This window comes from Heteronotia binoei, chromosome 21 (genome assembly GCF_032191835.1).
Source record: "Heteronotia binoei isolate CCM8104 ecotype False Entrance Well chromosome 21, APGP_CSIRO_Hbin_v1, whole genome shotgun sequence".
NCBI classification, from domain to species: domain Eukaryota; kingdom Metazoa; phylum Chordata; class Lepidosauria; order Squamata; family Gekkonidae; genus Heteronotia; species Heteronotia binoei.
The window spans coordinates 132,091,052-132,103,722 of NC_083243.1; the positions used below are offsets into that span (position 1 = coordinate 132,091,052).

General features: G+C 44.2%; 1 protein-coding gene across 1 annotated transcript in view; it reads right to left on the reverse strand.

The window, feature by feature from the left end:
• DCDC1 (doublecortin domain containing 1) overlaps nt 1-12,671 on the reverse strand; it is a 777,962-nt gene that overhangs the window by 5,241 nt on the left and 760,050 nt on the right. The window contains exon 36 of the mRNA XM_060262385.1: nt 7,016-7,078. Within this exon, the coding sequence (XP_060118368.1) occupies nt 7,016-7,078 (63 nt within the window). The remainder of the gene's footprint in view (nt 1-7,015; nt 7,079-12,671) is intronic.

The window sequence follows — 12,671 nt, forward strand, 5'->3', positions numbered from 1 at the left end:
GATGAAATCAGCAGGCCGCAACCGTGGCCTGCCGTGGGGGCAGAGTTTTCTGAGGGACTCCTCTGAGATTATGGAGATGGAGGATCTCGAATCCAGCTCCATTAGGCAGGGAGCACCCTTAATTTGGACCAACACCTTGACATATCTGGGGTGGCTAGTGGCAAATCCATTACCTGGATGCTGGTCGATGCTGTCATGTGAGCATCGAACGAGTCATGGTGAGTGGATTGGCACCTGCGGTTGGTCTTGGCCCTGCAGGCATGTGCGATGTGGCCCACTTTTCCACAGTTCCTGCAGTCCACGTTGCTATAGGGGCAGTCCCGTCACTCGTGTGGGTCTCCACAGCTGTCATACTTTGTGCTGGCGGGCCTCTCTGTAGCTCGTGGCCGGGTGAAAGCTTTCAGCCCATTTCCTGGTTGGCGGCGGAGCTGGTGTGCCTCTTCCTCCTCGGGGTCACCCGACGCCATCTCCTCCTGGTGGACAGCTTCCGCTTGAGGCTTAGTGGTTCTCTCGAATGTGGTGGCTTCATTGAGGCTATTGAGAACCGCAAGAGTTGGAGAGTCAACTCTTCCTTTGCGAAAACCTTTTGCTGTAGCCTTTCGTCCCGGTGGCCCCAGACAAATTGATCCCTCGGGGCTTCCTCCAGCTTGTCGAAGTGGCAGTTTCCCGTGATTTGGCGGAGAGCGACCAGGTAGATGGCGGCCATCTCTCCCACCCCTTAATCTTTCTTGTGGAACAGGAATCGGCAGGCAATGATGGATGGCTGGGGCGAGAAATGCCCTGTCAGGAGTTTGACTATCTCCTCGTGCATTTTTGCGGTGACCTTCGCAGGAGCTGAGAGACCTTTTGACAGAGTTTGAATGCGTAGGAAGGTGTGGTCCCCTGAGTGAGTAGATAGTTGGGTGCACTCCAGAACACTGTGGTAAAAGCAAAGACTCCACAACAGCCAGTTAACAGATATATTTTGGGTTAAACGTAAGAGGCAGTCAAAAACAGGCAATGGTCATACACAGAATAGCACTCCTCCAATATGCAGCACCAAATCACAGTCCAATAGAGAAGTCAAAAGTCAGTCCAATACATTACATGAATCCAGCAAGTCAGTCAGTCAAAGAAACAGTTCAACAGAGTTTCTCCTTCACATATGTCATTCATCCAGCATCGCCCAAGGCCAAGGCACGGCATGTAACCAAGGCAAAGTGCTGTGGCTAATGCTACCACAGATATAGTGCAGCCACCCAATCCTAAGCCTGATTGGTAACATGAGCTACACCTGTGCTTCTCGTGACTTCTATCACAGCTGTATAGTTTTAGTTGCATAACCTTGACTCAGCAGTTTAGTTCTTAAAGGAACTTAAACACTGACATCCTCCCCTTATGGAACTAAAAACATTCTATACAGGTAACATAAACTATTTACAGGTTCTATGTCTAAGCCAACATATTGTCTGATGTTGCCCAGATCCCTCACAGTAAACTGTTCATTCAAAGTTTCAACAACAGATTTCATCATCTTTTCATTTCTACAAATCAAAGCTAAATCATCAACAAAGACAAGGATTAAACATTGCTGCTCCCCTTTTCCTTTGAGAAATATACAAGGGTCAGCTATGCCTTGCTTGAAACCAAGCTTCTTTAAACATTCAGTTAAGAACTGATTCCATTGATGCCCAGACTGTTTTAAACCATACAGTGATTTTTTAAGTTTCCAGCAAACATTTGCATTGCTATTTCCACCAGAAACACCAGGTGGCAACTTCATATACAATGTGTGTTCTAGAGGAGCGTGTAGGTAAGCGGTTTTAACGTCTAGATGTTTTACAACACAATTATGCCTGGCTGTATAAGTCAGAGCACAAAAGATTGATGTAGCCTTGAGTGTGGGGGCAAATGTTTCGTCATAATCTTGCATGGACTGCAAGTACCCCTGTGCTACTAGTCTAGCTTTATAACACACATTTCCGTCTGCCCCAGATTTTAATTTGTAAACCCACCTACAACCCAAGAGTTTATGATTAGGTGGTAGTGCAGACTCCTCGTAGACTTGTAGCTCTTTTAACGACTCAAGCTCTGCCTTCATGGCTGCGTTCCATCCAGCCTGTTCGTCTTGCGTGAGATGCTTGATGCTGTCGTAGCAGGACGGCTCAGCAAGGACGACACATGCCTGACCAGGACTGTAGCGATCTGGAGGACGAGTTTCTCTCGTAGATCGTCTGAGAACTGGTTCTGGTTCCTCATCTGACACTCCATGCGGGCTCACCGGCTGCTGCTGCTGCTGCTGTGACACTCCCGCTCCAGAAGATGCAGGTGTAACAGGTTCCGGCTTGATGACTCTGCTGCTGGGTGAAGGACTCCGCCTCTCGCCTCCAGTTGGTAGTTGCAAATCAGTTTCCACTGCTGTAGGCAGGTATACTGTAGAGGACGTTCTCTCCCAACCGACAGAGGTTTCCAGGAACTTAGCAGAGCAGGACGTTGTTATCTTCTTGTCACCTACTTGGGAAAATCTATAAGATTGGTGATTGTTGGAGTACCCAAGAAATAACAACTTTACAGCCTTATTTCTCCCCTTTCGCTGTAGCTGTTTTGGGATGTTTACATAGGCTGGTATCCCAAAGATCTTTATATGGCTAATGGACACTTTCCTGCCGTACCAGACCTCAGCAGGGATCTTTCCAATAGCAGAAGACCAGGAATAGTTCAGCACATGGGAAGCACTCATGATACTTTCCCCCCAATAACTCATTGGAAGGTTACTGTCTCTCAACATAGAGATACACATGTTGTAGAGGGTTGCATTCCTCCTCTCGCAAAAAGCATTATGCTGTGGCCTATAAGGTGCTGTTCGTTGATGGCTGATGCCATATCTCCTAAATAGAGAAGACATGCGGTCATTACAAAATTCTGTGCCGTTATCAGAAATAATAGCCCTTGGAACTCTCCCAGTTTTCCTGTTGACAAAACGAAGCCAGTTGCTGATGTTTTGGTAAGTCTCAGCCTTGGATTTAAGTAAATAACAAAAACCATAGCGAGAATAGTGATCTTCTATGTGTAAACAGAACTTAGCTCCGCCCACACTTCTGGTTGGGAATGGTCCAATCAGATCCATGAAAACTAGGTCCAAGATTTCTGTAGACTGGAATTTTGATGGAGACACTGTGGGTACTGCCTTTGATTTCGTTGCTTTGCATATCTCACAGTCAACAAAACAATGACAGACTCTGGGGGTAATTCCTGCAGCTTGCAAGGTTCTCTTGACTGCTTGGAAATTTATGTGCCCCAGTCTCCTGTGCCACATGTGTATACATTCATCATGAGGGGGTCGGTTCATACTCACATGTTGCACAAGGTTTTCTTTCTCCAGAAAATATAAGTTGTCTCTCCTTTTAGCCACCACTGAAACGCCATCACCACTAATCAAGCAGCTCTCAGCTGTAAAAGACACTTTAAAACTCTGCTCAGTTAAAGTGGAGACAGATATCATGTTGTACTTAATGCTGGGCACGTGAAGCATTTGGAATTTTCTCCTTAGACAAGGAATGTTAACAAGCCCAGTTCCTTCTACGTTGGCACAAAGCCCATCTGCTAACATAACACACTGACCTTTAATTGGTGTGTAGGTGTTGAAGAGACTCTTGTCCTTAATAACATGCACAGTCGCGCCGCTATCAATTAAAAACTGATTGCAGAAGGAAGAATAGTTAACAACAAGGTTCACATGCCTGCCTCCCACCGGAGGTACAGAAGACTGTTTCCCTTTGAAACGTTTACAGCTCCATCTGAGATGATTAGGGCTGTTACATATAAAGCATCTCCTCACTGAGTAAGTTTTCCCAGCTGCTGCATGACTGTCGGCCCCTTTAAATTCCTCCTGGGCGGGAGACTTGGCTGAATGAGCTGGAGACACACCGAACAAAACTGTGTTCCTTCTCCTCATGTCCTCATTCAACAAACGTTGAGCGATGTTAGACATAGTTATCTCAGCTTTTGGCAAGATATCCAAACAGGATACAAACTGATCATAACTAGCATCCAGGGAGCAAAGGATTATGTAGGCTTTCTGCTGCTCAGAAAAAACCACCTCCTTCTCCTGTAACTGTTGCAAGGTACGTTGCATAAACTCTAGGTGGACATTCATTTCCCCACCAGACACATATTTTGCACTAAGGAGTTTCTTCATTAAGTATATATGGGAGCCCACACTCTCACTGACATAGAGAGACCTTAAAGCGTCCCAACAAGACTTTGCACTGCTGGAGGACTTTATGTGGATAAGCTGGCTGTCTTCCAACGTTAGACCAATTAGTGCGCAAGCTTTATCCTCATTGCTCCTGTGTTTTGCTATAACAGCTGCATCATCAGCAGCGTCTAACACGGCTATATTGGGTGGACTTGTCACGTACTCCCACAAACCATGATATTTGAGGATCATTGTGACCTTCTCAGACCAGGTGCAGTAATTCTCCCCGTTCAGCCTCTTGATGAGGAATCCGGAGACTTGGATACTGGACTCCATTCTGCCTGCGTAGAATACAAAAACTGCCACGCCCAAAAATGGCTGTTACTCACGAGTAGACCTCGAGTAGACCACAGGAACTGATGGCACGTAGCGCTCTTACTCTCCAGGAGACCTACGCTCTGGGCCCATAACCGATGACAGAGTTTGAATGCGTAGGAAGGTGTGGTCCCCTGAGTGAGTAGATAGTTGGGTGCACTCCAGAACACTGTGGTAAAAGCAAAGACTCCACAACAGCCAGTTAACAGATATATTTTGGGTTAAACGTAAGAGGCAGTCAAAAACAGGCAATGGTCATACACAGAATAGCACTCCTCCAATATGCAGCACCAAATCACAGTCCAATAGAGAAGTCAAAAGTCAGTCCAATACATTACATGAATCCAGCAAGTCAGTCAGTCAAAGAAACAGTTCAACAGAGTTTCTCCTTCACATATGTCATTCATCCAGCATCGCCCAAGGCCAAGGCACGGCATGTAACCAAGGCAAAGTGCTGTGGCTAATGCTACCACAGATATAGTGCAGCCACCCAATCCTAAGCCTGATTGGTAACATGAGCTACACCTGTGCTTCTCGTGACTTCTATCACAGCTGTATAGTTTTAGTTGCATAACCTTGACTCAGCAGTTTAGTTCTTAAAGGAACTCAAACACTGACACCTTTGGCAATCTCGAATGTGGCATCCCTGCAGACGCTCAGGAGCACGTCTCGCTTTCGGCTGTCATCCGTAATCACATTTGCCCGTAGGTAGCAGTCGACATGCTCTGCATAGTCTGCATACGCTCTGCTACCTACGGGCAAATGTGATCTTTTGGGTTTGGCAGGGTCGAACTCTGTGATGTGGGTTTGCCATGGCAGCAGTAGTTGCTTCTGTCTCTCTGGGCTGTGTGTCTTCTTTGGCCCCTGCCAGGTCGGTGATTTCCCAACAGGGAAACTACCTGGCTAGTATCCCACCTTCATCGCTAATGTAATGTACTGAGTTACGAGACTTGTAGAAGGCAACATGCTTTATTGGCGAGTACATCACAAAGAGAACATGGCGGGGCCGGGTCCCCGATTATACACATCTCCCGGAACAACCCTCTTGCCTGGCCAGGTCCAATCCTGGCCAGTTAAACTTCCCACCACAGATCTTCATAGGCGGAGTGTATTTACATCCTTACATCCGGTGACCTGCGGTCTCCCACTGGTCACTTCTGCGCGCGCGCTGTGTTGCAATTCAGGGACTGAATTGCAAGACACAACATGGAGCTTACAGTAGGCCCTGTACTAAGAGCCCTGTAAGCTTTTGGAGGATTGGCTACATCAGAGAGTGTGGCCTAATATATACCCACTTGTATATAAAGCAAATATGACTAAGGTGCCAAAAGTCCTCTGTCATTGAAAGGAAACCCAACTTTGTACACAGTCATTTTGTAGAATTTGCACAGAGCAAGTGACATGCATTTGAAGTGTTATTTCAGGAGTAGATTAAGACCATTCAAGACCCTGCAGATCTATTCCAGTAGCCAAAAACCCCCATCAGGGGGTCCACCAGTGGGGCCAGGACACGAGAAGCCCTCCCACTGTGCCCCCCCTCAAGCACCAAGAATATAGAGCATCACTACCCCAGGCAGAGTATGTGAGGCTATTCCTTTTTATAATCTGTGGGTTTCCTGTAAGCACCTGGCTGCACATTGTGGTCAAAAGTACACTGGACTAGATGGTCCCTTGTTCTAATTCAAGAGAGTTCTTCCTACAATCTTATGACATACCAGTCAGTACTGGACATTATGTGACATGCAGCATCATGTTTTATACCACTATTGCAATATCCCTGGGTACAAGGACACAATAGCTACAGCTATTTAGGAACATATAGATAAAGTGAGGAGGTCCTGAAACTCAGAGCAGAAAGCACATTACAAGTGACATTGGAGAATTCTTGGGGAACGTTATTGCAAAGTCACTTGTAATTTTGTTAGGTCTTCCCTCAATCAAAGGAGGATTGAATCAGTTCTTCTCCAGCTTGGTTTAGAGTCGGAACCAGAAAAGGATTGCTCCAAGCGGGCAGCTGTGTTGGTCTGAAGCAGTTGAACAAAGCAGGAGTCAAGGTGTGCCTTTAAGACCAACCAATTTTTATTTAGAACGTAAGCTTTCGTGTGCTCTTAAGCACACTTCATCAGATGAGGAATCCAGCACAGTGAGCAAAGCCATACATAGCTGAGCAGAGTCATACATAGCTGGTAGGCAGTGGCCCAGAATGCAACATGGTACAGATTTAAGAACCAAGTCTATAGCATAATGCTAATTTTTGTACTGAAGGTGAGCAACAAGTCACTCAAAATCAAATGAGGTCTCCTCTGCACTTGCCTAAGAGTTGCATGACATATCAAAACAAAAGAATTGTTGGGTCTTTGACAATTCATTCACAATTTAGTGGTCATTATAAAAATGGCTGGAAGTATTAACATCCAAGTTGATTGTTAGCACTGACTACAGTGACTAAACATTTTTGCTTACCGAGTCACTGGAATGCTGATCTGTTCTGCAAGTAAAAGCCTGAAAAGAGCTATTCATATGCACCTATACATAGAAAAATAGTAATTCTTAAAACAATTGACTTTGTAATTACTTAATTCATTTGTGATGTTGTCAAGGTATCAGTTACATTTCTCTAATAATTTTTATTCCAACATCCTGTCTATATATTAGATTTTTATTTGGAATTGTTTAGAAATATATTGAAGAAACTGGTCTGCATTGTGAGGGAATGGTAGCAGTAAGGCCTGTTCACCCTAGAGCGTAAGCATAATTCTTAAATAATTATGTTTATGTGTTCTTATATGTGTTGTGTATGTGTTGTTAACCTGCTGTTTTATTTGTTAGCAGGAGCTGGCTGTGCACTAGCAGACAGAGGAGGCTGCTTTTAGAATGAAGTCCACACAAGGCTTATTGTTTTAGAAAAGTAATTGATACTGGTTATTGTTAAAGAAATCCAAACTGAAATAGGAAAGACAATGCAGGTATTTTTGCCATCTTTCTAAGCCTAGGTTGCCGAGAGAGTCTGAGAGCACGTCTTGTCCTCATAGAGGCTGGAGAGAAAAAGAAAACAAAAAAGTGGAAGAGAAATAAGCAGCCAAAAGGAAAGAAGTCCCTGGGAATAGTATTCTGGGTAAATAAAAAGACTGCATCTGAACAGAAAATAAGGATACCAAGGGATCTAACCTGCCCATCTTACTAACTCTACTGCCCCCTCAGGTATATTGGAGTACTGGACATTACACAGTTCACTTCCAACATCAGTTCTGAAAGGGGTGCAAACCCACCTCCCACAGGCTGGAACTGGCTGCCCAGGTCTTTAATCTGGCCCGGTAAGTGGGGCTCTCTTCTCTCCCCCATCCCCTAACCATCCTCACTGTTCTGAGCTTGAACAGCCTCTGAGTACAGAGAACAAAAAGTGGGGCTGCCTCTGAGAGTAGGAAGCAAGAGCAGGACTACCTCTGAGTGCAGAACCAGTTTGATGTAGTAGTTAAGTGTGCAGACTCTTATCTGAGTTAACTAGATTTGATTCCTCCGCTCCTTCACATGCAACTGTAGAGTGACCTTGGGTCAATCATTACTCTCCCAGAGCTGTTCTGTTCAAAAGCAGTTCTTGGAGAGCTCCCTCAGCCCTACCTACCTCACAGAGTGTCTGTTGTGGGGAGGGGAAGGGAAAGGAGACTATAAGCCTCTTTGCAACTCCTTCTGGTAGTATAGGACAAGGTATAAATCCAATCTCCTCCTCCTCCGCTTCTTCTGAGAGGACAGGATGGGGCTATCACTGAAAGCAGGAAGTAGAAGGTGGGGCCAGGCCTGGCGCTAGGGGTGCCTGCACCCCTAGGCTGAACTCCAATCTTCTGCCCCCAATTGATATTTCTGCATGCACAAAGCGCGCATTAGCCCCAATGACATCATAATGACATCACTGCCAGCCCCGGACTTTGCCAAGGCCTCCTGAGCCTTGGCAGAGTCCAGAAGGCAGCGGGCAAGCTCAGAGCTGGCTCTGAGCATGCTCACTGTGCGCCCCACCCCCTGGACTTTGCAGAGGCCTCCCAAGACTTGGGAAGCCTCGATAGAGTCTGAAAGGCAATGGGCACATTCAGAGCTGGCTCTGAGCATGCTCGCTGCCACGCCCCCCATCTTGCGATTGCAGCGGACATGGGGAGGCAGATGGCAGCTGGTCCAGGGAGAGGGGGTGCCTCATGGTGCCCCTAGGCCAAGTGGTGCCCTAAGTGGCCACCTACTTGGCCTACTCCCAAGCGCTGGCCCTGGGTGGGGCTGCCTCTGAGTGCAGAGAGCACAAGGTTGGGTTGCCTCTGAAAGCAGGAGGTGGAGTGTGAGGCTGCCAAACTTCCCAGCTACTGCTCCCTAGTATCCATAGTTCTCATCACAGGCAGGGGCTGAGGGGGTCCTTCCACTGTGATCATGGTGCTTTTTATTTTAAAAATTGCTTTACATAAGAGAACATAAGAGAAGCCATGTTGGATCAGGCCAACGGCCCATCAAGTCCAACACTCTGTGTCACACAGTGGCAAAAAATTTTATATACACACATACACTGTGGCTAATAGCCACTGATGGACCTGTGCTCCATATTTTTATCTAAACCCTTCTTGAAGGTGGCTATATTTGTGGCCGCCACCACCTCCTGTGGCAGTGAATTCCACATGTTAATCACCCTTTGGGTGAAGAAGTACTTCCTTTTATCCGTTTTAACCTTTCTGCTCAGCTTTGCACAATCCCAGTATTTCTCCACATTTCTGATTTAGTCAGGCACCTTTTAAGATGGGATGGAAGGTTTTAGAGCAGCCACAGTTAAAATATAGAGTTCTGCAAACTCAAGGAACTTAAGTTTTACAGAGAAATATCAATTTTATCACCCCTCCTAATATGGAGCTCCAATGGAATAATAGCAGAACAACTACTAAACACAACCAAAATTATTATCTCATACCACCCTGCTAAAAAAAACCCTGAGACCCTGGAGAGCCATTGCCACTCTGAGTAGAGTGGGGGTGGGGGGAGCATGCAATGCTCAGCTATTTCATGTTTTTCTACTGGGTCCTAAGCTTAGACCATTTATATTTTAAGTTTATATTTGTTATGGTGGGGGGAGGTTTGCACCAACCACAGTTAAAGTATAGCATTCAACAAACTCAAGGAACTCCAGTTTTGCAGAGAAATATTAGTTTTAACACACACCCCCTCCTAATATAGAGTTCAAATGAAATAGCAGCTATAATATCTTTACTTGTGTTTATTTATGTGCTTCGTAAAGTTTATATCTCCACTACTTGGCATTACATTTTATGTCACACATGGCCCAGTCTGACAAATTCCCATTTATGTCAGATCCAGCCTTCATAACAAATGAATGTGACACCCCTGAGTTACAGTATAATCACAAGGTCAGTAACCCAGCATTGACAATCAGTGGGAGGGGTTTTTTTTGGGGGGGGGGAGGTGTCAGAGATATATTAATCAACTTTGATGTCATAGTATCAATTCTGGCATGAACTCAGAAGTGACATCATGAAACCATTGTGACACTCTTGGATTTTCCCGAAACACTATTTTACTATAGAGTTTCAGTGGAATACTAAAGCATCACCCCAATGCAATAGCATCGTTTCCAAGTTCATGCTGGAAGTACTGTTGCACTGCTGGAGCAGGTTGGTAACTGGTAAAATTCCATCCACTCAGCATTGCTGCTGTAGAGGCAAAAGACAGAACATCCTGGAAACATACATTAGACAAAGATACATGTGGCAGAGAACACTTTGCTGGTGGATCATCTTAAGGTTAGAGATAGAAGAGACACCATTAAGAGGAACTCCTACAGATAAGTTGGAGAATGTCAAAAGGAGAAATTTTCTTCCACATCATAGTCATGAGTTTAAAACAGAACAGAATGTGTAATTTCAGGATTAGTGTCTACTCATATATTTACATGTTAAGAATAAAATCTAGTTATTTCATACTTTTGTCATGTCTTTTGCTCTGTTGTTGTAAACATACATTACTTTCCCTTTAGTTTCCCTTCAGTTTGATGGGTGATCCATAATCTTTTATGTACAAAAGACTAATCTCTTTTTAAAGTTTACTCAGTCTGTATAGTTTAGAATTTCATCTGCACCTAAGTAAACTCCACATTTGATCTACACTTTAAATGAATTACAGAAAACAGAAAGAATCCTCTTCTGTAGACAGAACTGCCAAAATAAGTAATTCTCAGGAATTTCTCCTATGATCAGAGTAAACTGAGATAGGAAATTAGGAAATTTAAGAGTCATATTACCTACTAGAGCTAGTGACCTGATCAGCAGTTCTTTTCTGACCTCTGGTGGTGACAATGGAAAATGCAATCAAGCAAAAATATTTTTTTGGGGGGGGGGGACTTTAAAAACCTCTCTTTATTGAGGCCTGGTAAACTGGGATCTTGACTGGTCTGCTATTTTTTTCACTGGATAGAAAAGGGAATCTATAGATCACATTTTATTTTGCAAGCCACACCACATGGTTCATGATTTCTGTTCTATGTGGAGCTATTCCAGAAACCAACAGTGCCATTTTAAGCGCAGAATTAGTCTTCAATAGGGGTGTGCAGAGAAAAAAAAATAGTTAAAATTCAGTTTTGAGTTGATTAAACCCCAAAAATTCATTATTCCCTTGGAAAACGAAATCTCATATTAGATAAAGGGGAAAAAATGGTATTCCCATTTTTTTTTTGCTCCATTATATTCTATGGACCAATGTAGTCAGAAGCAAAATGCAATAGAGTACATTCTGTGAGCTGGGGAGGAGGGGGTTTGAGGGAGAGCCACCAAATCTGCTGTGTACCTGCTGAAGCCTCTCTTCAAAAGAACCCCCAAATCTCAAAAAGATTGGACCAGGGAGTCCAATCCTATGGGCACCCAAAGAGGGTGCCCTCATCCCCATTGAAATCAATGGCTGCAAAAACTCCATTGGTTTCAATTGTGGAAACAAATGACTAAGGTCAAATAAGAGTCTCTTAACTAAAAAAAACTGTTTTTCAGTCAGCAGCAAAACCAGTGCATATGCCCAGCAGAGCCAAAGCCACTATGACATTACCCCCCCCCCCAAAAAAAAAAACAGGACAAAAATCAAATCAGAGAATCTCTGAATTGAACGTGGCATAGGGGGGATTTCTTGGGGAACCATTGTTGCCAATCTCCAGGTGAGGACTGGAGTGCTCTCCAGATGGCAAAGATCAGCTCCCCTGGAGAAAATGGCTGCTTAAATTAGGGTTGCCATCCTGCTTAAATTAGGGTTGCCATCCTCCAACCTAAGTTATAAAGGATGGAATTTATATTGTTAAAACAGAAAAATATGTTTAGAGATGACAGGAAAATAAGTACAGCGTATACGCAGCAGGAATTTCTCAGAGAAAGGTATCAAGATCAGGACAGGTTTGATCAGTCAGTATCATAATGCCCCTGTATAACTCGATGGTGCAGTCTCATTTGGAATACTGTGTGCAATTCTGGTCACTGCACCTCAAAAAGGATATTATAGCATTGGAAAAAGTCCAGAAAAGGGCAACTAGAATGATTAAAGGGTTGGAACACTTTCCCTATGAAGAAAAGTTAAAACGCTTGGGACTCTTTAGCTTGGAGAAATGTCGACTGCGGGGTGACATGATAGAGGTTTACAAGATAATGCATGGGATGGAGAAAGTAGAGAAAGAAGTACTTTTCTCCCTTTCTCACAATACAAGAACTCATGGGCATTCAATGAAATTGCTGAGCAGTCGGGTTAAAATGGATAAAAGGAAATATTTCTTCACCCAAAGGGTGATTAACATGTGGAATTCACTGCCACAGGAGGTGGCGGCGGCTACATACATAGACAGCTTCAAGAGGGGATTGGATAAAAATATGGAGCAGAGATCCATCAGTGGCTATTAGCCACAGTATATTATTGGAACTGTCTGGGGCAGTGATGCTCTGTATTCACAGGAACTCACCAACTTTATTAAAAATTTTGAAAATATATGGGACTTTGACAAGATCAGGTATTTATATAATTAAACAGGATCAATTTCTTATCCTATGGTCCTATGTTCCACATAACAGAGAATTATTTTTTAAAATACTGAGAACTGAGAATAACAAGT